This window comes from Macaca nemestrina, chromosome 1 (assembly GCF_043159975.1).
Source record: "Macaca nemestrina isolate mMacNem1 chromosome 1, mMacNem.hap1, whole genome shotgun sequence".
Classification (NCBI taxonomy): domain Eukaryota; kingdom Metazoa; phylum Chordata; class Mammalia; order Primates; family Cercopithecidae; genus Macaca; species Macaca nemestrina.
Window position 1 is genome coordinate 71,384,833 of NC_092125.1, and position 23,874 is coordinate 71,408,706.

Below are 23,874 nucleotides of genomic sequence, written 5' to 3' on the forward strand. Positions count from 1 at the left end.
CAGGAGATACTACTTTTTTTCCTAAAACAGAAAGAAGGTGGCAGCAAGAGGGAACTATAGGAATAATTTTGAGTAAAATATTTATGGTTAATATTTAAATATTATGTTTCAGACAGTAACTATTTTATTTACCCTTAAGCAAAACTTCAGCAATAGCTAGCTCTCTTGTACATAGTATTTTAATGTTTTCCTTGAATGATTAACAAGTATGTTTAGTTCTTTGCCCTCAGTTTTTATCATCAGAAAAACCAAATCTGTTTCTTCTTCAGGAGAACCAGTTAATATTTCAGTTTGCCATAGAATAGTGACGCTTTTCCACTGAAGAAAATTTCTTGATACACTTCACCACTGTATATCCATGAAACTTGTAATATGAGTATAGAGTACAAGCAAAAAAGGCTTCAAGTTAATGTAAGTCTTACCTTGTCTAGGCAAGGCCCTTGTGGTGCAAAGAAGATCAAAGGATCACTTTAGGAGGACTTGGGGGTCTAGAACCCTGGAATCCATGGGCCAGTCACCATCACATCTCAGTTAAGGTTGCTCCATATTGAAAGAGACTGGTCTGAAATCATGAGTCTCCTATCAGGCCAGAATGTGATATGTCTCCAGTGGTGAGAATGAGACAAAGTAAGAGTGAAGAATTCAGTCCCTGTTATTTGGCATCTTAGCAACTGACGCATTAGCACATCCCAAGAGAAGTTCAATGAATTGATGTTTTGATACAGAAGAGGTGAAAAACAGTATCTCTGTACATTTCATAGTACGACCTGATATTTGGAGTGGAGGGTTTATGTCAAGCTTTAGATTAGATTATTAAAAGTAAGTTAATCTTAACCTTTTATTTACCCCAAACCTTTTTCTTGATGATCTTGGGCAAATTTCTTTTTCAGAAGAGGAACATGAGACTAGAGACTTATAAAGTATTAGCTACAGTGTAATGCTTTTTATTTTTCATATGTCAATTGACTTTCGTCAAACTATTCAGTAATTGGCCTTACCACTGCGTTATTATAAAGAAGAAGGTGAACTGTCTTTTGCCTCTGATGTTTAACAAAGATGTAATGCTGAGTCTCAAACATTATATACCAGAGCAATTGACTAACTACTTTTATCAAATCATCAGTTTCTGTATCCCATAACATTTTATAAATTTTAATCTCCATTAGGTTACCAGGTCTTAGTCCTTCTAAGCAATTCTTCACAAATTCTTCCTTCAAATAAATGTTTTAAAATGCTAAGGTTTTAAAAAATGAGTGAGGATAAGGCAAGTAGGATTTCTGAAGCTCCTTTAATAGCAGTGCATGTAGCTCTCTGCCTAACACAGCAGCAGAGCGGCAGAGAGAGAGCAAGGGAGCGAGAGAGCTATGCCTGCCATTCTCACAATTTTCAGTTAGCCTTTTTCTCATCAATCAACTGTAATGGCTTTGGTTGGGTAACACTATGACACCCGATGGCTCTTCAGAATGGAGTTGTGATATGATCAATGGAAAATGGAGCATGCTGTTAGTTTTTTCCTACTAGAAATACAGGGTGAGAGAGTAAGCAAGATTGTTTAGAGCTCAGAATTATAATTATAATCAGTCAACCAGAAGTCATGTGGTAGTTACTCATTTCTTATTTTATCTCACAAGAAAACCGTATAGTAATGATACCTGTAAACTCCCTTGAACAAGTATTCTTGGCTCTGGAGTGCTGAATCAAGTGGAATTAAGGCGTTTTGACCCAAGTTGTACAGATAATTGCAGGGAAGCTCAGAACATGGTTGCCAGGTCACCACGACAACAAGAAATTCAGAGCTAGGTGGTGGGAGAAAAGTGGAGTTAGATATGTAGCCAAGCCTAGCCTGAACTAGCTGAGTGTGGTCCGCACTCAGGTCCAGTTCCCCGCAATACAGCAGGCCCAGGGGTTCAGGTAATTGAATTACCTAAAAGCCAGCTGAATAAATAATGAGGTGGTGGCAGGAAGCGAGGCTAGAGACCGAGGTGAGCCAAAACGAATGTGTGTAGGGTGGAGCAGCACCACATCTCCCCTGTCACCTTGCAGCACTGGGAGAAGAACGGGGCCCCAGCTGCTGCAGACTTCTCCCTCTGGACAGTGCCAGCCTCTGTCGCTGGTCTTCTTTGGATAATACGCTAATTAGAGTAATGTGATTCCAGGAACTTTCAAACAGTTCGTGTACCCTGCTCAACAAATACGGCATTTGAATAAGCAATTGAGTACAATGCTGGAGGACTTTATGGAATAGAGAATGGATAATTAGGCAGTCAGTGTTTTCTGAAATAGTATAAAATAAGAAAAAAGGAGCAAAATGCCCATTTGAAAGGATGGGCTAGGAAATGAAAATTCCAGGCTCTAGTTAGTCTGTCACCTAAGAATGAAGATCTGCCTCGGAAATGTGAGGCTGTAGGGAAGTTTCTTCTGTCTGACTTGACTCATTTCAAGTACAAGGCCCCTGTGAACAGCTTTGCATCTTTGAACTTGTAAACTTTAAGCTATTAAACTTTGATATTTTAGTTTATAACTATTAAAGGAGCATTCCAAACCTGGAATTAAAATGAAATCTTATTGTCATAGTTGCTATGGCTTTTAGTTTTGCTTTTGGTTGTAACATTTTCTATTGTCATATACAAAAACTTAAAAAAATTTGTCTCTATATTTAAAATAATACCCCGGCTAGGTAGCGTAGTTGTCCTACAATGCATGTAATAATGAATTTGTTTTTGATAACATTTAAAAAATATTTCTAATTGATACAAATGATGTCACCAGCTCACCAGCCGGATAGAACCAGCTTACAAATTTGTGGCACATTTTATGGAATTAGGTGCCTAAATTCCTTTAATTAAACAGGAATAGAAAAAAACCCTGAGTTATCTCCCAGTTCTGTCTTCTTTATTCCCCCAGGGTTTTTCAGCTTTTTTTTTTTTTTTCCCCGAGACAGAGTCTCGCTCGGTCACCCAGGCTAGAGTGCAATGGTGTGATCTCGGCTCACTGTAACCTCCACCTCCTAGGTTCAAGCAGTTCTCCTGCCTCAGTCTCCCAAGTAGCTGGGATTACAGGCGGCCACCACCATACCTGGCTAATTTTTTGTACTTTTAGTAAAGATGGAGTTTCACAAGTTGGCCAGGCTGGTCCTGAACTCCTGACCTCAGGTCATCCACCCACCTGGGCCTGCCAAAGTGCTGGGATTACAGACGTGAGCCACCATGCCCAGCCCAGCTTTCTTTTCTTGATGTAGCACACGCCACCTGTGCCAGAGCAAACGGTACCATCCAGAGGCAGTCATTGTGCTTTGCATGGGGAGCATTGGAAGGTGTCCATTCCACCACCCGAGTTTAGGCTGCCTTCATCTCTTGCCTGGAATAGTGTAGTCAGCTGACTGGCCTCCACTCATCCTCTAATCTTTGTTTCTGCCTGCGGCTGAGTATGCTTTAGATAATGTTTTAAACTTTTTAACCTACAACTTGTAAAAGTGCAAAAGAACTTGATGTAGATCTGCATGCTCAATGGAACGTAAAGAAAACGAATGTGATGAGGGCTTTGGTGGTGCTTTGAGTGCCTTGAATGGACAGTGCTACAAAATACAAGATTGATATATTTATTCAACAAACATTTATTAAATGCCTCCTGTGTCCCAGGCACTTTGCCTAGGAGCCAGAAATAAAAGACACAATTGGTATAATATTGACCGTTACTTTTGAAGATTTACATGAAAAGGAGTCTACCCAAACAGAAGAAATATACAATTGGTTAACTAGGATGTTAATAGACCTTTATAGGTGAATAGTTGTATTTATAGAATGGTAATTTTCTGAGCTAACAAAAGACATGCTTAGCTGTCCCCCTTCCCACAGTTTAGTTCCATATATTGTTGGATACAAAAAATGCTTTCTTCTGTGTTTCTTTCTCTTTGCTCTTTAGTCATCAGCTGCAGTGGAAGACTAATGCTCAGCTCCTGCATAGAAAATCTTTATACACAGCAAGAGCTGGTGAGAGAAATTGACTAGGATTTTGTAATTCTAGTCCCTTTCAATTAGCAACAGATGCTGCAGGGAAAGATTGTCTGTATAGGAACACAGTACTAATGTTTCTGTGCCCTAGCTGACATGGAATGCTCATTGCAAAAGAAAGATGTTCTTTTCCTTGGTCAAAGTTGTCACCAATGACAGATTAGATTTTTTTAACCTTTCTCCTAAATCCATTTAATGAAGTCTGACTCCCTTAGAAGAAAGTTAAATTCTTGACCAATTGTAACAGCATTTCTATTTGAACACTTAAAGAATTTATAGAAAGTTTAGACATTCCAGCTTCCTTTCTGATAGAATAAAGGTATACATTGTGCTTAATTTTAAGGTTATAAGAATTTGCCTTTGTTCTTATGTTGTCCTATTTGTTCCTTATGGTTTTTTTTCCCCCAAAAGAGAGCTTTGGAATCCTTAAGGTCAAATATTTAAAGTGAACATTTTTATTATTTTGAGAAAAAGAATCCTGTGGCATTAGAAAACTATATTTACCTTTCACCTCCTTCCCTAGTGTATTTACTACTGATTATCATTTTAATGTATTGTGTGGATCTTGTGGCCTTAAGATTGGCCTGTCATTCTGATATTTGGATAAAGCATTATGTTACTTATGTGATAAATTCTTCCAGCATCTAACTATTGGTTTAATTTGAGTATTACATAAACACTTTATTTACAATGATTGCTGCTTTTTAACTAAATTTATGTGACTTCTTAATAACAGTTCCACAGTTGCTATAACTTTGAGAGTGAAAAGAAATGAGGCTTTTAAGATTCTATTCATTTAAAAAAGCCTAGTTAAGAAAAATAGTTTAAGAGTTCTAAATTACAATAGAATTTCTCTATAAGTGAAATTCTCTTCTAAGAAGATTCTGAACATACTGTATTTCCTTCTGTTTTATGGGGAGAGAAGATACCAACAACGGAGCATATTGCCAGAAGGAGGTTATGGACTTGTCTCTGGGAATTTTTGGAATGGGGATGGGTAACTATATTGTTAGTAAAGGTGAAGTGAAGAATTAGATGATTTATGTGGTTCTCCTTTAGTGGAAAAACCAGGGAACTGAGTCAAATGGCCTCACCAGTCTGATGGTGTGTCTTAACATGTATCTGTAAATGTGGAATATCAGATTCCCTTATTAAGCATTTTAACAGTGATGTCTTCTAAAGAAAAGCAAATTCTGAATTTGGGATGTTGAAAGCCCCACAATTGCTTAAAATGCAAGATGCTTCATCTTTATAAAACTTTATGGAAATGTTTTTGTTTAAAGCTTGAGTTTAACTTGCAGTTTCTAGTTTTCTCAATTTTGTATACAATTTCCAGTATAGTGTTAGATCTGTCTTTGGTTATTTTTGCATCATGTCTGACAAATCTATGCAGTTTAAATTGTATAATCTTAAAAGGCAGTGCCTGTACCCTTAGATAAGCATACATCATGGAGCATACATCATGATTTTAGTATGTTGGAATCACATAGTCTCTCCAATGTCTTCCAAACTTCCTCAAGTCTGAGAGTATGTACTATTCTTCTTTCCCTTCCTTTCTCATCGCTATATAGACATCTTATGGTTGAGTTCAAGCTTTCTGCTTTTTTGCTCCTTTACTTTTGGGTGCTAAGATTATTATAGTTGCACGTAGGGTAAACATTATTATTTTGGCTGTAAGAGGGAGACTTGGAAGACTCTGAATATCATAAGGACTATAAAACTTTGTTATTCTGTGTTTTAGCAAGCTCTTTGGCAATATGGGCTACCAAGACAGCATTATTTTTCTGAAAAATATCTTGGCTTATTGAAGAGTGTTCTATGAGGTGTTAAACATGAGTAAAGCAAAGGTAGGCAAAGCACATTTTATGTTGTGATATCTTTGTTTTATTTAATCTTGTTTATTCACTTGTGAAATATGATAGTTTGAATCATTAGTATGAATCAGTAAGATTCTGTGTTGTAGTTAGAGTATCAGAATACTGAAGTGAAAGTTCTAGAATTTGACTCAACAGTTTGCACATGTTTGATGTCCTTAAAAATTTATGGATGAGTTGAAATTTAATCAGGAACTGATTCTGTGTCTCCATTACATTAAAAGATGATAATGGTTAGATTTAGTGCCCCTGATTCATTTCACTTACCACCAGGTAATTAGTCTTTTAGGGAAAGAGAGGAGTGGCTGTGTATAGAAAAGAGAAAAGGAAGAAGATTGAGGAATGCTTGCTCATCTTAGCATAATCCACTCTTTGGGCATCTTAGGTTAATGGAGGGAGAAGAAGTTATGAGAAAGGCTCATGAGTGCTTTTGAAAACACTTTCAGGATCATAAAATTACAGATTATAAGAGGTTGAAAGAATGTTAGAGGTCTGGCTGTTCTCATTTTCAGAGAAGCGTAGTGATATACTCAGCCAAGCTCAAACAGCAGCATAACCAGAGCCTTGGCAATACATCTGTTTGACTTAAGGATAAAAATCCAGGATTCTTTGATATCACCATCTCTTTTTGAGTTTTTATGGGAATAAACTGAGAAATTATTTTCTGAGGTAATAGTTTATTTTTCTCTGATCATGTTTCTTAATGCCCGTAGTGTGCCACTGCACTTGTGGAGAATAAGGATATTGTTTTACCAAGACTAGAAATTGCAATTATAGAATGTAGTGGTAGGGAATGGGGCATGCCCAGAAACTTAACACCTTGTGTTTTATAGGAAAAATGTTTTGAAACTTGGCACCAAAAAAAAAAGTGTTAGAGTTTATCCTTTAAAATATTTTTCTAGGCCAAACGTGGTGGCTTATGCCTGTAATTCCAGCACTTTGGGAGGCCAAGGCAGGAGAATTACTTAAGCCTAGGAGTTTGAGACCAGCCTGAATAACATGGTGAAATCCTCTGTCTACAAAAAATAAAAATAAAAAAAATTAGCCAAGTGTGGTGGTGCATACCTGTGGTCCCAGGTACTTAGGAGGCTGAGGTGGGAGGATTGCCTGAGCCCAGGAGGTCGAGGCTGCAGTGAACCATCATCCTGCCACTGCACTCCAGCCTAGGTGACAGAATGAGAACCTTAAAAACAAAACAAAACAAAACAAAATGTTTTTCTGCTTGTTTCCAGAGATTTTTCAAATTTGAGGTAGGAGTTAAAGGGGATTTCTCAGCTTCGCTGTGTTATTCTTTTAAAATAGCCTCAGAGACTTACATGGTATTTCTTTTCATTCTCTACTTTTGATTTTAGGCACATATACCTGATGTTTGTAGTAACTATCATGTTGCTTTATATATAAATCAGTGTTGTTGGTTTATGCTTAGGTTTTTTTATATAGAGTTTGCAAGTAAAGTAGTTTTAGAGTAGTGGTCTTTGACAGCCACACAACCTCAGTTTTCTTTTTGGCAATATGGTTTCAGTGTATATCTTAAAATTTTTAATCTAAGAATTACTGATATTTAAGGATCTTAAAAGGGCAACCAAATAAAGTCCTTTGTTCTGATAATTGAATTTTTTTTTTCTGTTTTAACACCTATAAAGAAGAAATTCTACAAGTACTTACCCTCACCTGTTCTCATATTTAAGCTTCCTAGCTGTTAGGAAGTTCTTCTTTGTATCTTACCTAAATACAGCCTAAATACAGAACTCTTTGTCGTAGCTTAGAGTCTTGTATGCAAATCAAGGACAGTTGGTCGTGATATCAATTTCACATTAATTAATGAATCCCTGCTTGATATAAAGTCATTTTGAACAGTTTCAAGCTGCACTGTTAAGGGGATGGATTTAAAAATTGTTCAATGTCTTCTTTTCTGGTTTCCATGAAAAACCAATTTACCTTTTTACAGTTCTTATCCTTCTCTATTACTCCAATATGATTAAAGATGACATTCAGCCTAGCTGCCTTCATAGTTTCAAAAGCAGTTTTTCTTAGATGGGACCAGCAGTCTCCTTAGACCTAAGTGCTGTTAGAAAGCTGGACTAATCATATCCAAGAGGAGGCAAGAAAGAAAGTCAATGGGGAGGAAATGAAGCAGGCTGTCTGTGGAAGAGAGAAGAGATGAAGATCCAGGAAAGATGGAAAATGGGGAGTGACAGAGGTAGACTGTGGTTGACAGCACTAAAGTGTCTCCAACAGTTATCTCAGGTGCCACTTGGTGTCTTGGACTAGCCTAGCAAGCCCACTGAAGAGTGGGAATATAAGTAAACTTTGCAGGGGTGTCCAATCTTGTGGCTTCCCTGGGCCACACTGAAAGAAGAATTGTCTTGGGCCAAATAAAATACACTAACACTAATGATAACTGATGAGCTAAAAAAAAAAAAAAAAAGTCGCAAAAAAATCTCATCATGTTTTAAGAAAGTTTACAAATTGGCATTGGGCTGCATTCAGCCCACAGGCTGTGGGTCGCACAGGCTTCCTCTAGGAGATTCTTAGGTCTCTTCCTGCTGTCTGTGTTGCCTCCCATTCAATTGGGGCTTATCAGACACTGTGGCAATCCACATTTGGAGCAGTACATTGGTCGTTATTTACCTGTTAAGGACCCTGGCAGAAGATTACTTAGGGATTTCAAAGCAGCATAAAGCCTAGTTCTTAGACTCTGCAGTTGAGCAAGTTCACAGAAACCAATACAGGAATCCACCTTGTCTGTCTCAGGAAGTGCCTCTCAAATTTTTCTACTTATGTACTTGACTGTAGAGGTGATATGAAATGAGTATCTCAGGGGACCAGTGAAATAAGATTCTGAGGTTTCTTTGAAGTCTTTTTATCTTGCACATCCATGCAAATTTTACATTGTGTTCCATAATAGGTCTTATTTATTTTAAAAAATAGTAATTGTAAAACAATACTGCATCCCCTCCCCATATACAAGTCTTTGAGACTCAGGAATATGCAGTGTGCTTACCTTGTGGCTTCAAGAACACACTCCCCCTACGCCTCCCCACTAACACATTTCGTCTGGGGTGCATGTTCCCTGCAGTGGTGTGGAAAACAAACAAACATGTAGCTTTTGAGGATCTAGGCTACATTGTTGATGGCACTTTGGACCTTTTGCTGAATTTAAAGGGTACCTTTATAAATATGTTAGCCATTGATTAGACAGACCCATCTGGGCAATCCTCTGCTCAGTTTTAATGGGGAGCCTCATGAGCAGAGACTTAAGAATGTGGCTTCAGTCTAGAGCTCCTTAGCACGTGTTACGAGACCCTATAAACCATCTCATTAATTTTTACATTTCTTGAACCTAACTGGATCAACTGTCCTGCTTCTTCCTGGACACATAAATACAATATTCTCTCCCAAAGTCACCATACCCAAATAAGTTCTTCCATAAGGTTGCTTAGAGATTGTAAATAATTCCTGTAAAGTGTTCAATATGGTTTCTTACATGTAGTGAACAGCCAGGAAACGGTAGCTGCTATATTATTATTGCTGCTATCATTATACAATGTGTACCTACTGTGAACAAAGCAGCATTATAAATGGAAAGTTTTTAAAACTGATGGCTGACAGATAACTTTGGATCTTGATGTAAACAGGTAAAACTTTTTTTTTTTTTTTTTTTTTTATATGGAGTCTTACTCTGTCGCCCAGGCTGGAGTCCAGTGGCGTGATCTTGGCTCACTGCAGCCCTTGCTTCCTGAGTTCAAGTGATTCTCCTGTCTCAGCCTCCTAAGTAGATAGGACTACAGGTGCGCACCACCACACCTGGCTAATTTTTGTATTTTTATTTTTTATTTATTTTTTGAGATGGAGTCATGCTCTGTTGCCCAGGCTGGAATGCAGTGGCGTGATCTCGGCTCACTGCAACCTTTGCCTCCTGGGTTCAAGCAATTCTCCTGCCTCGGCCTCCCGAGTAGCTGGGACTACAGGCGCCCACCACTATGCCTGACTAATTTTTTGTATTTTTGGTAAAGACAGGGTTTCACCATGTTAGCCAGGGTGGTCTCGATCTCCTGACCTCATGATCCGGCCTCCCAAGTGCTGGGATTACAGGCATGAGCCACCACACCCAGCCTATTTTTGTATTTTAGTAGAGATGGGGTTTCGCCATGTTGGCCAGGCTGGTCTCAAACTCCTGACTTCAGGTGATCCTTGTAATACTAAGAAGTATACACTGTTTGTGATATGATTTAAAAAAATGGAGTAAATGAAATTCTTGAACAAAATGATACTTAAGAAATAAAACCACTAACTAGGAGGAAAACTGATTATAGCTTCACATTATTTAACAATGTGGCCAAGGCATAGAATTTTGTGGAGGAATAGTGCCTAGTAGAGTGCTTAGTTTATGCTGCTTCATGTGTGTTGGTTGAATGAATTTGATGGGTTGATACCTTATTATGGAAGCCGAATTGTATATATATACCTGATTAAGCAAGAAATTTGAATGTTATCTAATGGTCAGTGAGAATTTTGAGCAGGGAAATGATGTCATTCATTGCTTGTTTTAGACTGGAAGGAAATGTACAAAAGGTTATATTTTATGATAGAACTATGATAAATTTCCCTTTTACTTTGCTAACATTTCTAAGAACACACACCCTTTATAAAGTCTAAGAGTACACTTCCAAAGGTGATAGTGGCTCCCTGTGAAATGGGAATGGGGGTGAGGGCAATGTATTTGCATCTGGGAGGGGTAGCATATGTACTTTGAAAGAGAGCATCCAGGGATATGTCCTTCATGAGTATCATTATTGTAGAGAATCCTTGAGTATCAAATCATAGAACTCCTAGAGCCCCTCAGCTCTAACCCTCATGTTATAGATGAGATCAAGTGAATTTCTTGACTCAACTCAGGACTCCTGATTCCTAGTTCATTGTTCTTTTTCATGCATTAAAGTTGTGGAAAAAACCATGCAGGTGAACAGAAGGGAGGATTGGTTTACGTAGTTTTGTCTTCCCTACTCCAGAGTAACTTTTCCAGCGAGCCTCAATGTTTTCATATCATCTTGCTGTACTTTAAAAATTTAAAGATTTGTGTCAATTACATATTCATGTAGGTAATAAAAAAATCTCGCTGGCCGGGTGCAGTGGCTCATGCCTGTAATCCCAGCACTTTGGTAGGCCAAGGCGGGTAGATCGCCTTAGCTCAGGAGTTCGAGACTATACAGGGCACATGGTAAAACCCCGTGCCTACTAAAAACAAAATAACCGGGTGTGGTGGCGTGCAACTGTAGTCCCAGCTACTTGGGAGGCTGAGGCAGGAGAATCGCTTCAGCCCCAGAGGTGAAAGGTGCAGTGAGCCAAGATTGTGCTGCTGCACTCCAGCTTGGGCTACAGAGTGAGACTCCTTCTCAAAAAAAAAAAAAAAAAAAAAAAAAATCTCACCACCGCAGAGGCAAATCAGTAAAACATCTTGTCATATTTTCTTACCAGTCTTTTTTCTAAATGTATACTTTAAAAATTAGAATTGTATTGTTTTACAGCTTTTTTAAAAGCTATTGTTTTATAGCTTTTTATATGTTTTTATATACAAACATTCACTTAAGTATATGTAGGTGTTTTTTTATTTTATTTTTTGTTTTTTAATTTTTATTTATTTATTTATTTTTTTGAGATGGAGTTTCGCTCTTGTTGCCCAGGCTGGAGTGCAATGGCACGATCTCAGCTCACTGCAACCTCCGCCTCCCGGGTTCAAGTGATTCTCCTGCCTCAGCCTCCTGGGTAGCTGGGATTACAGGCGCTCGCCACCACACACGGCTAAATTTTATGTTTTTAGTAGAGATGGGGTTTTGCCATGTTGGCCAGGCTGGTCTTGAACTCCTGACCTCAGGTGATCCACCCGCTTCAGCCTCCCAAAGTGCTGGGATTACAGGCGTGAGCCACCGCGCCCAGCCCTATTTAAAATGGTTATGTAGTAGTTATCCATCATACAGATGTGCCACAACATATATGATTAAATCTCTATTGTTAGGTAGTTCTCAATTTTTCAAACAAGCAACTGTTTTATAAATGCAAAGAGTTCTAAGAACATTAGGAGACTTCGAGTCATTCACTTACTAGTTTGAATTAGTTAATAATCTGCTTTCTTTTTACTACCTAGTTGAGAGCGGCTAGTTGGAGAACGGAAACTGTGATTTGGCATGAAGCACTTTAGGAAGAGGGTGGGCTCAGAAAGGGCTGTGAAGGGGTAGAGTTCCATATAGGCTGTTTGAACCTCAGAAAAAGGGATGTAGAAAAAGGTTGCTGAATGGAGTAATTTCAGTGTTTTGCATAGGAATGACTCTTTTTCTGGTCCATGTGACTTTTGCTTTAAGATTATTGCTCAAGCTATTTTGTAAGTTTGGGGTTCTCCCACACAAATAGATTGACTAAGCACTAGTTAAAAGGCTAGGCATCTGAGTACCACTTACATGTTTTACTTTCCAAGTTCCAACCTAACTACTTATAAACTCGAAAATAGTTACAAATTGTGGGTTACCTATAGTCAAATGGTAGATTTTTTTTTTTTTTTTTACTCAGTTGGAAATGAAAGGGCAGGTATTGGCAAGGCTTAGGGACTAATTTAATGCCATTAGGAAAGCACAAGATAACTTAAGGGCTAAAAGCCTCAAAAAAAAAAAAATGGTGAAATGAAGAGTTGTTGCTGATTGGTGCAGGAACCTGAAAGATGACACCTGAAAACTCAAATTACATTTCAGGAACTTGTGCTGGCGAGAGATAGGGATAACACAGATAAAAGTGTAATTTGTAGATACTCTAAAATCCTTTATCTTGGCCAATAGTTTCAGCCATGGCTTAAAATAATATATCTATCTGTACTTTAGCAAAATGGGTAGATTTGCATTTCACATGTTCCTCCTTTGGTTGAAAACAACTGATTACATAGGAAAGGGAAGATGATACTCTAAACTAGGTCTTCATTCTGCTACAATATGACATTGGACAGGGCATTTCATCTCTCTGCTTTCTAACCTGCAAGTAAAAGGATAATTAATATTGGTTTAGATAATTTTTAAAGTTTCTTTAGAACCTGAAGAATCTTTATTTCTGAAACAAAAATGTCACCCATGAGGTAGAATTGGCTATACTTTCTCAAATGTAAGAAATTAAGCAAAATGCTGATCTAGTAGGTTCACATAACTTTTAAGTAAAGCATCTTGAAGGTGTCCCTCTATCAACTGAAGAACAAATGTCTGAGTTTAATATATGACTGCATCAAAAAAAAAAAAAAATGCAACCACAGTAGGTGACCAAAAGGATAAGTAACTTTCAGGAATTTTGAAAGCCCAGTAGTATTTAGTATATGCCCTCTCAGCATTAAAAAGGTCACCTTGCTAATACATGTTAATTTTGAAAGTTTAATTGACCTTTGGAATTTTAATATCAACCTTTTTTGGTGTGTTTAGAGGTTGGAGCAATCACTGAAGAAACTGAAGCCTGTGATTGGTGGAGTTTGGGTGCTGTCCTCTTTGAACTTCTCACTGGCAAGGTAAGCAGGGACCTGGACGTTTAATAAATTTACTCAGATGCTACCTTGATTTCAAATTGAGAACATTAGCCTTCACCCTTAGTTTTTAAATCAGGGACTAAGCAAGAAAAACTTTGATACCGAAAGCAGGTAGAGAAATGCAAGTTTATCAAGATTCCAGATTTTTTTTTAAAGTTGGATTGCATTACATTGAATAAATTGATGGTAAAATTATTTTATGTCACAATATTTCATAGTGAAATATGACTAAACCTTTTTCTTTTAATTTTCCATGATTCAGCTTTAACAGGGTCAAATCTGTAAGGTTTATGTAAGGATGTATTAAAATTCTCTGGATGTTTTAAACATCTTGTCTGAAACCAGGAGGGAATTCTTATTTAAGAAAATTAATGTAGATATTAAAGTTAGCATTATCTTTTTCTCAGTACCATAAATTTTTCTTATCTGTTCTAGCTTAAGGACAGAAATTATACTCTCAGATGAATGACTTTTGAGTATAATGTTTGAGTTAGTAGACTTTAATAAAGTATTGTGCAGATTGCTTCCTGGGAAGAAAACAGAGGAAAGGAACAGTTACGCTTTTGTAAATAGTCATCTACCTACGTGTGTAGATAATACTGACCTAAGATTGTTGGAGAGTTTACAAATCACCTTTACATACATTTACACTGTAAAGCGCTATATATGTATGTAAAGTATTATGACTAACAAATTCTAAACTTTGAAGAGTTTTTAAAACATTAAAACATTTTAAAGGGATCAAATCCCTTTTTAGTTTTGTATAATTTAAGCATTTCTATAATATTCTGAGCCATTAATTTTATAACCAAGGACAATGGGACAGTAGCATAAGCTTATGATATGATCATGGTGATTGTCTTCATTTCAGTTAAAAGTTCTATAGGCTCATAGCCCTCATCCTAAACAGCTTAGGCGGCACTGTGTTGATTACTACACCTCCAGTTAAAATGGTTGTTGAGCTCTCTGTACTTGCTGTCCATAAATCCTATGATATAACAAAATACGATGTTATTTGGGATAAGAAGTGTGCCTGATTGATTGTTTCAGACTCTGGTTGAATGCCATCCAGCAGGAATAAATACTCACACTACTTTGAACATGCCAGAATGTGTCTCTGAAGAGGCTCGCTCACTCATTCAACAGGTAATTTAATTGACCTATTGGCCAGGTTTATCAACCATGCAGATTAGCAGAGCCCACACCTCCAAAACCTTAAAAAGAGATTAGTTTGGAGCAAGAAAAACCCATTTAACCTAAAACAAAGATGCATTCAGAATTAATACTGTATATTTTCAGGCTTTTGCTATCATCAAAGTATTGATTGGGTCAGAGAGTATAGTTAAAACTTCTTGGTATTAATTTTTTTTCCCAAAATTCAGGACTCACGTTTAGTCAATTCTGTATATTTGTATAACTCTGTGATTTGAGTATTGCTTTTAGCTTGTCTGGGGCTGCTCTAATTTTGCAGTTGCATTTTGTAACCTTCTATGAATGGCTGTTTTCAGTTTTTAATTCTTATTTATAAATTTACTCGGGTTATTTATAAAGCTACTCAGGTAGCTTAGGAGGGGCATATTAGAAAATCTTGTCAAGTTAGATACTTCATCATTGGTGGAACTTGGGCATTGGTGTCAATGATTACGTTTCTGGTGGCTTTGAAGAAAGAGACCATTGATAATTAAAGTTCAGTATCCCAGAGAGAGGCTTGGAACTCCAGTGAGCTGCTTAGATTGATTCCCCATACTTAAATTACTCCTCTAGTTTTGTGTAGTGAATTTTGCTGAGTATATTGAGGGTTGTTAGTACTCTGGTGTGACAGGCCCATTGCTGGGCTGTCAGCTGGAACAAGCAGGCCTGGGATCCTTATACTTTGATGAAAAATATAATGGAAAAAGTTATTTGAAAAAGATCAAGAGCTAAAATTATGTAATGAAACGTGGATTTTTTTTAAAAATCAGGGAAAACAAAAATTGAAAGAAAAAAGGGCAGGGGAGTGTATATTAGGAAGATAATTAACTAGTATTCTCTTGAAGAGTGATTTTGCTTTCATTCAACAAATATTATATACAAGGCACAATGCTATAAGCTACAAAGGTAAGACACGTAAATAACCATACCACATGGAAATTGATAAAGGCTGTCAAAGAGTTTTAAAAAATACTATGGCAAGTCAAAAGAAGGAGGCAGATATAATCAGTGGAATGGTAGTATTAGGGAAAGTTTTCGTGGAATGGACGCTACTTTTGCTGGGCCTTAGAATTTCAGCATGGCAAGGCAGGATGTGGGGAGAACAGTCTTGGGGGAATGAATGGTTTGAGCAAAGGCAAGGAAGGAGTCTGAAAGACCCAAGTTTAGGAAACAAAAGTTTGATTTATCTGGACTAGAGAGATAAGATATGGGTAGTAGGTGAGCATAAAAAGATAAGTTGGAGTTCTCTTATGGGGTTCTATCATCACAAACACAAGAATAGAGTGATAATATTTAATTCATTAAAATTTGAGATTTGGCCGGGCACAGTGACTCATGCCTGTAATCCCAGCACTTTGGGAGGCCGAGGCGGGTGGATCACGAGGTCAGGAGATCGAGACCATCCTGGCTAACACAGTGAAACCCCGTCTCTACTAAAAATACAAAAAATTAGCCGGGTGTGGTGGTGGGTGCCTGTGGTGGTGGGTCCCAGCTACTCAGGAGGCTGAGGCGGGAGAATGGCATGAACCTGGGAGGCGGAGCTTGCAGTGAGCCGAGATCACGCCACTGCACTCCAGCCTGGGTGACAGAGTGAGACTCTGTCTCAAAAAAAAAAAAAAAAAAAAAAAAAAAAAAAAGAGATTTGGAGTTTGTGGAGAAGAGTAAAAGGTTTAGAGTTGTACTTCAGGAAGATTAATTTGCCCAGAGTATGTAAACTATAAAGAAACAATCAGGTTGGAAATGCTGAGATGAGAATACCTAGAGCACTTTAGATTAAGAGGTAATGAAGAGATACATAAAACATTGCATTCTAATGGGAAAAAAGAGCAGCTATTCATTTGATTTCATCTTATTTGTTGTGGCACGAGATAAATTCAAAGTTTTTTTTAGTAAATAATTTAGGAAAGACTAGCAACTGCTATTTTTTTGTTTCTCTTCCTTAATGAAGTAGTCGTTATTATCTAATACTAAAAATAGAATTCCCCATAATAAGTTATCAAGTTCTGCTTTTGTCTTTATTAGAAGTTATGTTGTAAAGGAATCTAGGCTTAAGGTATGGTAAGTCTCCAAACTCAGATATGTATAGCTTATATAGTAAATCAGCATTATGTCATTGGCCTGCCTAAGGAAACTACCACTCATGTTGAGGAAACATCATCAGGAAAGGGAAAAGGGGTCTCTTGGCATGATTAGCAATTTGTCATTTTGACTTTCCTTTTCCACTACCTCACAGGTCATAGAGGTCACTTTAAAAAAAAAATCACAAAATGATTTATATGGAAATAATTCTACTTGGGGGAAATTTTCTCCTCTTTGGTCTTTAATTCCTTGCTTTCTTGTTAGATTTCATAATCCCCGTACCCCTGGTTCATTTATCTGTCCAAGTCAAGCGAATGGTGCCAAAGTAAACATAATTACATTTTAAATGCAATCTTAAAAAAAATTCCTCAGAGCATGTATGTTTGTGCTTTAGCATGTACATTAGTTAATTATGACGCAGTTGCTTGGTCAGTTTTAAGAAATTTTGTGAGGAAAAGACCAAAACAAATGTTTTGTGCCCTCATTGCTCAGCTCTGTTGCCTGTTCTTCAGGAGAAAGGAGGTTGGCAGCTGCTGTCTTGGATTCATTAACTTGAATGTGCCACTGGCTGACATTTTCTTAAGCAGTAGAATCTTTCTGTGACCTCTCTTGAGATGTATTATAGCCTTTAAAACAGCAGAATAAGCAAGATAGTCATGGTTAAAACAATTACACTTTTGCCTATAGATTTATACTTGCAATTGTATAGAGGAGTTCATGAACCAATTAAATTGACTTTAGTAAAAGTCAAAATATGAACCTTTAGAATTTCACATTTAAAGTAACATTTTAGAAAGAAACCAGTTGTTTATAATGAAGAAGAAAGAACTTACATGTTTATATGTTTCCTGAAATACTAAATATAATGCTGTCATTGCAGTTAATTCTTACAAATATTTGAAATGTTAGATGTATATTAAAATGTTTGATGCCTTCCACATTTCAGTCAGTAGACATAAATTGTCTGATTGTAAAAGTGGATTTGATACACGTAGGATATTCCTATGATGTTTGTTTTATAACAATAGCTTTTCTCTTAACAAATCGTAGCAACTACTAATATAAAAATTATTTGAGCAATTAGGTTTAATAAACAGTGTAGTATGGTTCAGTTTGAGTGCTAGACATAATTTCAAGTAAAAGACTGTTAGTATAGTCTTTTGAAGTGTATGCTTCATTCCCCTTATGGATTTAGTTATACCCAAGTGAAGTAATAGATTCTTAGCATTTGCAGATCTCACTTTCATGAGGCAGTGTAATGTTGTTAAGGCATGGATTCTGGAATCAGAATGCTTGAATTCAAATCTTGTCTTTGCCACTTACTACCTGTTTGATCTTAAACAAGTTACTTAATTCCCCTTTTCTTATCTATAAAATAGAGATAATAGTAGCTATTCATAGAGTTGTGAGTTAAATGAGTTAACCTGTCATAACCACTTAGAATAATACCTGGCATGTGGTAAATGTCGTGTATATCTTTGTTAGCATTACTGATGGGACAGTGAGGAACATTCATGACACAGTAATTTGCAATTTGATGAAGCATATATTGGAATTATAGGGCTGCTAATGAAGAATGAGGCTGCTGCTATTGACATAGGTCAACAAAATTCTAAAAAAGTAGTGGACTGGCATATAATAGCAAACAATTGATACCTATCATGCAAATAATTGAATTAATCATGAATGAAAGAAAAATTAGAAATAATGAAAAAGAAAGAGAAGAAATAGAAGTTTTGGTTAATGTCCAAGAGTGGAATTTCCTGTATATTGGACTACAAATATTGTAAATAAATAATTTAATATTTCAGTTGCACTTGACTACATTCTGTGGAAAAAAATATTTACTGTGAGTATTCTTAAATTTGAGTGGCTGTGGCTTCATAAGTTAGTTGGCAGAGTTTCTTTCCCCCAGAAAGTATGAAATTAGACAGATTTGGTGAAAAACCTATCATTTCAGTGCTCTGGAAATGGATCAAAGGATACAACAATCCGAAAGGTATTTATGCTTAAAAAATAGCTGAACTGGCCGGGCACGTGGCTCACGCCTGTGATCCCAGCACTTTGGGAGGCTGAGGTGGATGAATCACCTGAGGTCAGGAATTTGAGACCAGGCTAATATGGTGAAACCCTGTCTCTACTAAAAATACAAAAATTAGCTGGGCATGGTGGTGGATGCCTGTAGTCCCAGGTACTCGGGAGGCTGAGACAGGAGAATTGCTTGAACCTGGGAGGTAGAGGTTGCAGTTGGTGGATGCCTGTAGTCCCAGGTACTCGGGAGGCTGAGACAGGAGAATTGCTTGAACCTGGGAGGTAGAGGTTGCAGTGAGCCTAGATCGTGCCACTGCACTCCAGCCTGGGCAACAGAGTGTGGCTGTGTCTCAAACAAACAAACAAAAAACAGCTGAACTCTGGGAAAGAAGAGTGGGGACTCTTGACTCAGGGCTGCTTTCAATCTCCCCTTCCTGCTTGATCAGGTGCAAAGGTTTTGCCAGGGTGGGGTAAACCATGAGGACTGATCCTGAGGCTGCATAAATGTGCACAGGAACAGGGAATGGGTCCAGCAGAAAGTAAAATCCAGGGCAGATGTGGTTTTGTGGCCTAAACTTTGAGTGTGTTCTCCTATGCATTGACAGAGAACAGAAGCTTGAAGGGCTGAGATATTTGAATACAACCTCTGTTCAGTCATTGGTTGACCCATAAGCTATGCAGACACAGGGGTGACCCTGAGAAAGCCAGCTTTAAAAAGAAAAAAAAATGTGGAAAGTTGTCAGCAGCTGCACATTACAGTGCAGTGAGTGGGAAGGGAACTTAGCAACTTTACAGATCTAACTGAAACAAGTTACCAAACAAAGAACAAACAATCCAACAGCAATGTTAAACTTCATGGGGAAAAAATCAGACTCTAGAGTTGCTAAAATATGCTATCTAAAATGTCCTGTTTTCAGTGAAGTGTAATGTAAGACATACACAAACAAAAATATATGTCCCATATTCAGAAAAAAAAAAAGCAATCAGGAGAAATTGTCTCCGAGTGTACCCAGACAATGGATTTACAAAGACTTTAAAGCAGCTATTGTAAATATTTCCAAAGAACAAAATGAAACTGCGTTTAAATAATTAAATAAGTGACAAAAATGAATCAACAAAGAGATTCTGTAATAAGGAGAAAGTATATTTTTAAAAAACAGAACTAAGTAGAAGTCACAAGTTGAAAAATACAATAACTGACATGAAAAATTCACTAGAAAAAAAAGAAGTAGCTAACAGCAAATTTGAGAGAGAAGAAGAAAGAATAAATGAACCTAAATTAATAGAAATTATTGAATCAGAAAAATAGACATAAAAATTGGAAAAAATGAACAGACTATAGAAATCTGTAAGACAATAGCAAATGTACCAGTATACATATAATGATAGTTCCAGACGGAGAGGAGAAAGGGAAAGGGACAGCAAAAAGAAATAATGGCTAAAACTTTCCAGATTTGATGAAAAGAATTAACTTACACATCCAAGAAACTCAACAGACCCTATGTAGGAAAATACAAAGAGGTCTACACTTAGACATATTTAGACATATCCACACTTAACCAAATTGTTGAAAGACAAAAACAAGAAAATTTTGGAAGCAGTAAAAGGAAAATAACTTACATAGAAGGAAGCATTAATGTCTAACTAATTATCAAAACATGGAGGACAGAAGATTATTTAGAGTGACACAAAGTGCTGAAATCAAGAAGCAGCAGTAAACCAAGAATTCAGCAACATTATCCTTCAAAAATGAAGGTGCATAAAGACATTCCCAAATACAGAAAGACTGGGAGGGTTTATTGCTAGCGGAATTGCCTTACAAGAAATACCACAGGAATTCCTTCAGGGTGGAAAGAAATGACGCCAGGTAGTAACGTAAGTCCAAGGAGGAAATGAGGAACACTGAAAATTGTAGATATGAGTTCATAGAAAAGACACTATATATATATATAAAATATATATATATATATTATATATATACACCTACATGCAATTTTATCTTTTAAATAAAATATATATACACACACACATATATATATATACACATTGTCTATTACTAAATTGTCTGTTTTTCCTTTCAATTCAGTTCAATTTTGTTTCCTATATTTTGAGGCCATTAGTGCATGTACATTTGTAATTGTTACAGCTACTCATGTACTATCACTATGAAACATTTGTCAGTCCCTATCTTACTATTAAGATAGATAGTAGATCTGCCTTAATACCCATTTTGTCTGATATTTAATATTGCCACTCCAGCTCTTCTGTGGTTACTGTTGGTATGGTTTATCCTTTTCCATCCTTTGTCTTTCAATCTGTTCGTGTTTTTAATTTAAGGTGTGTCTCTCACACACAGAAGATCCACCTTAACGGAATCGGTCTTTGGTTTGGCATGCTTAGATATTCGCTTTATTGACATGGTGGGTTTATATTTGCTATTTTGCTACTTGTTCTAGATTTACTGTCTTATTTGTTCCTCCTTTACTGCCTTCTTTTGTGTTAAATGCTTTTGCTGTACCATTTAGTGTCTCTACTAATTTTCTTTGTTGTTTTTAGGGTTTCTTTTTTATTTTAGTGGTTGCTACAATATGCATCTTATCACTTAATACATCACTTATCTTATAAGATCATTTACTTCAAAATAATAGTAACTTTAATTTAGCAAAAGGTAGAAACTTTGCTCCACCATAGCCCCCTTCCTTTGTCTATTATTGTCATAAATATTTAGATATTGTTTCTATATGTGTTAAACCCAATAGCATGGTTTTGTAATTCTTGCTACATGCAATTTTATGTCTTTTAAATAAAAAATATGTACATGTATATATATACATGCAATTTTGTCTTTTCAATAAAATATATATACACATACATATATACATACATTTTATGTCTTTTAAATAAAATATATATACACATACACATATATACATATGTATGTATACATATACATTTGTATGTGTGTATTTAAAAGACAAAATTGCATTTATATATTTTATTTAAAAGTCATAAAATTGCATGTGTATATATACATGTATATATATATTATTTAAAAGACATAAAATTGCATGTAGCAACAATTATAAAACCATGCTATTGGGTTTAGCACACATAGAAGCAATATCTAAATATTTATGACGATAATAGACAAAGGAAGGGGGCTATGGTGGAGCAAAGTTTCTGCCTTTTGCTAAATTAAAGTTACTACTGTTTTGAAGTAGATAAATGATCTTATAAGTGATATATTAAGTGATAAGATACATATTGTAGGGATACAGCAACCACTAAAAAAAACAAAAATCCTAAAAACAGAAAAGAAAGTAGAGAAACTAAAATGGTACAGCAAAAAGCATTTAACACAAAAGAAGGCAGTAAAGGAAGAACAAATAAGACAGTAAATCTAGAAAACAAGTAGCAAAATAGCAAATATAAACCCACCATGTCAATAAAGTGAATATCTAAACATGCCAAACCAAAGGCAAATTCCATTAAGTTGGATCTTCTGTGTGTGAGAGACACACCTTAAATTAAAAAACACGAACAGATTGAAAGACAAAGGATGGAAAAGGATAAACCATACCAACAGTAACCACAGAAGAGCTGGATTGGCAATATTAAATATCAGACAAAATGGATATTAAGATAGATTTACTAGGGACTGACAAATGTTTCATAGTGATAGTACATGGGTAGCTGTAACAATTACAAATGTATATGTACTAATAATGGCCTTAAAATGTAAAAAACAAAATTGAACTGAATTGAAAGGAAAAGCAGACAATTTAGCAATAGTAAGTGGAGGCTCAATACTCCATTCTCCATGGTTTATAGAAACCTAGCAAGGACATTGAAGACTCGAACAAGCTGTAACTGACATGTATAGAACACTTCACCCAGTGACTGCAGAACACACATTCTTATCAAGTACACACAAAACAATCTCCAAGAAAGATCACATGCTAGGCCATAAAACAAGTTTTAGCATTTAAAGGGATTGAATTCATACAATGTATTCTGAATTACATTGTACACTGATTATAATCACCATAACAATCAAAGTAGAAATCAACAATAGGAGGAGATCTGCTAAATCCACAAATATTTGAAAATTAAACCATATGCTTCTAAGTTTTGTATGAGTTAAAGAAGAAATATCAAGAAAAACTAAAAAAAGTTTTAAATGGAACGAAAAGGAAAACACAATATATCAAAATGTATAGGATGCAGCTAAATCAATTCTTGAGGGAAATTTATGGCTTTAAATGACTATATCAGGGGAAAAAAAGGAAGGTTTCAAATCAAAATCTTAGCTTGCACCGTAAGAAACAATGAAACAAAGCTAGATGTGTTGTGTGCTCCTGTAGTCCCAGCTACTTGGGAGGCTGAGGTGTGAGGATCACTTGAGTTCAGGAGTTCAAGACCAGCCTGGGCAACATGGTAAGACCCTGTCTCTACATTTAAAAAAAGAAAGAAACTATGAAAAGAAGCTGTAAAAACCAAAGTAAATCCAAAGGAAGCAGAAATCAGTAAGATAGAGAACAGAAGAATAAGAGAAAAATTAAAACCACAAGGTAGTTCTTTGCAAAGATCAGCAAAATTGGGAAACCTTTAGCTGGTTCCAGACTGTGCATAAAAAGGCAAAGGACCTATAATGTCCAAAACAATTTTGCAAGAGAACAAAGTTGGAGGACTTACGCTACCTGATTTCCACACTAACTGTAAAGCCACCATAGTTTTAAGACCACAGTGTTTTTCTAACAAATGGCACTGGGAAATTGAATATACACATGCTACAAACAAAATGAACTTAGACCCTTCATATTATTTGCAAAAGTTAACTCAAAATAGATCATATATTTGTATATAAGAGTTAAAGCCATAACAATTGTAGAAGAAAACAAAGGAGAAAATCTTTGGTGTTGGGTTAGGCAAAGAAGTATTAGATGTGATACCAAAAGCGTGGTCCATAAAAGGAAAAGTTGATAAAGTAGATTTCCTTAAAATTAAAAACTTGTGTATTCAAAAGTCACCATTAAGAAAATGAAGACAATAGGGAAGGTGTGGTGGCTTATGCCTGTAATCCCAGCACTTTGGGAGGCCATGGTAGGAGAACCTCTTGAGCCCAGAAGTTTGCGAC

At 36.4% G+C, this 23,874-nt stretch overlaps 1 protein-coding gene across 19 annotated transcripts in view; it reads left to right on the forward strand.

Moving 5' to 3' along the window:
• The window catches only part of LOC105493536 (ribosomal protein S6 kinase C1), a 212,305-nt gene that overhangs the window by 185,841 nt on the left and 2,590 nt on the right, over positions 1 to 23,874 (forward strand). For 15 of the 19 annotated variants that reach the window (XM_011761239.3, XM_011761245.3, XM_024796495.2 and 12 more), the window contains 2 exons: positions 13,336 to 13,418; positions 14,487 to 14,582. In XM_011761239.3, the coding sequence (XP_011759541.1) occupies positions 13,336 to 13,418; positions 14,487 to 14,582 (179 nt within the window). Of the gene's footprint in view, positions 1 to 3,921; positions 3,990 to 5,751; positions 5,858 to 13,335; positions 13,419 to 14,486; positions 14,583 to 23,874 lie in introns of those variants that run through there. The other 4 variants (XR_011614078.1, XR_011614076.1, XR_011614081.1 and 1 more) reach the window with 4 other exon arrangements.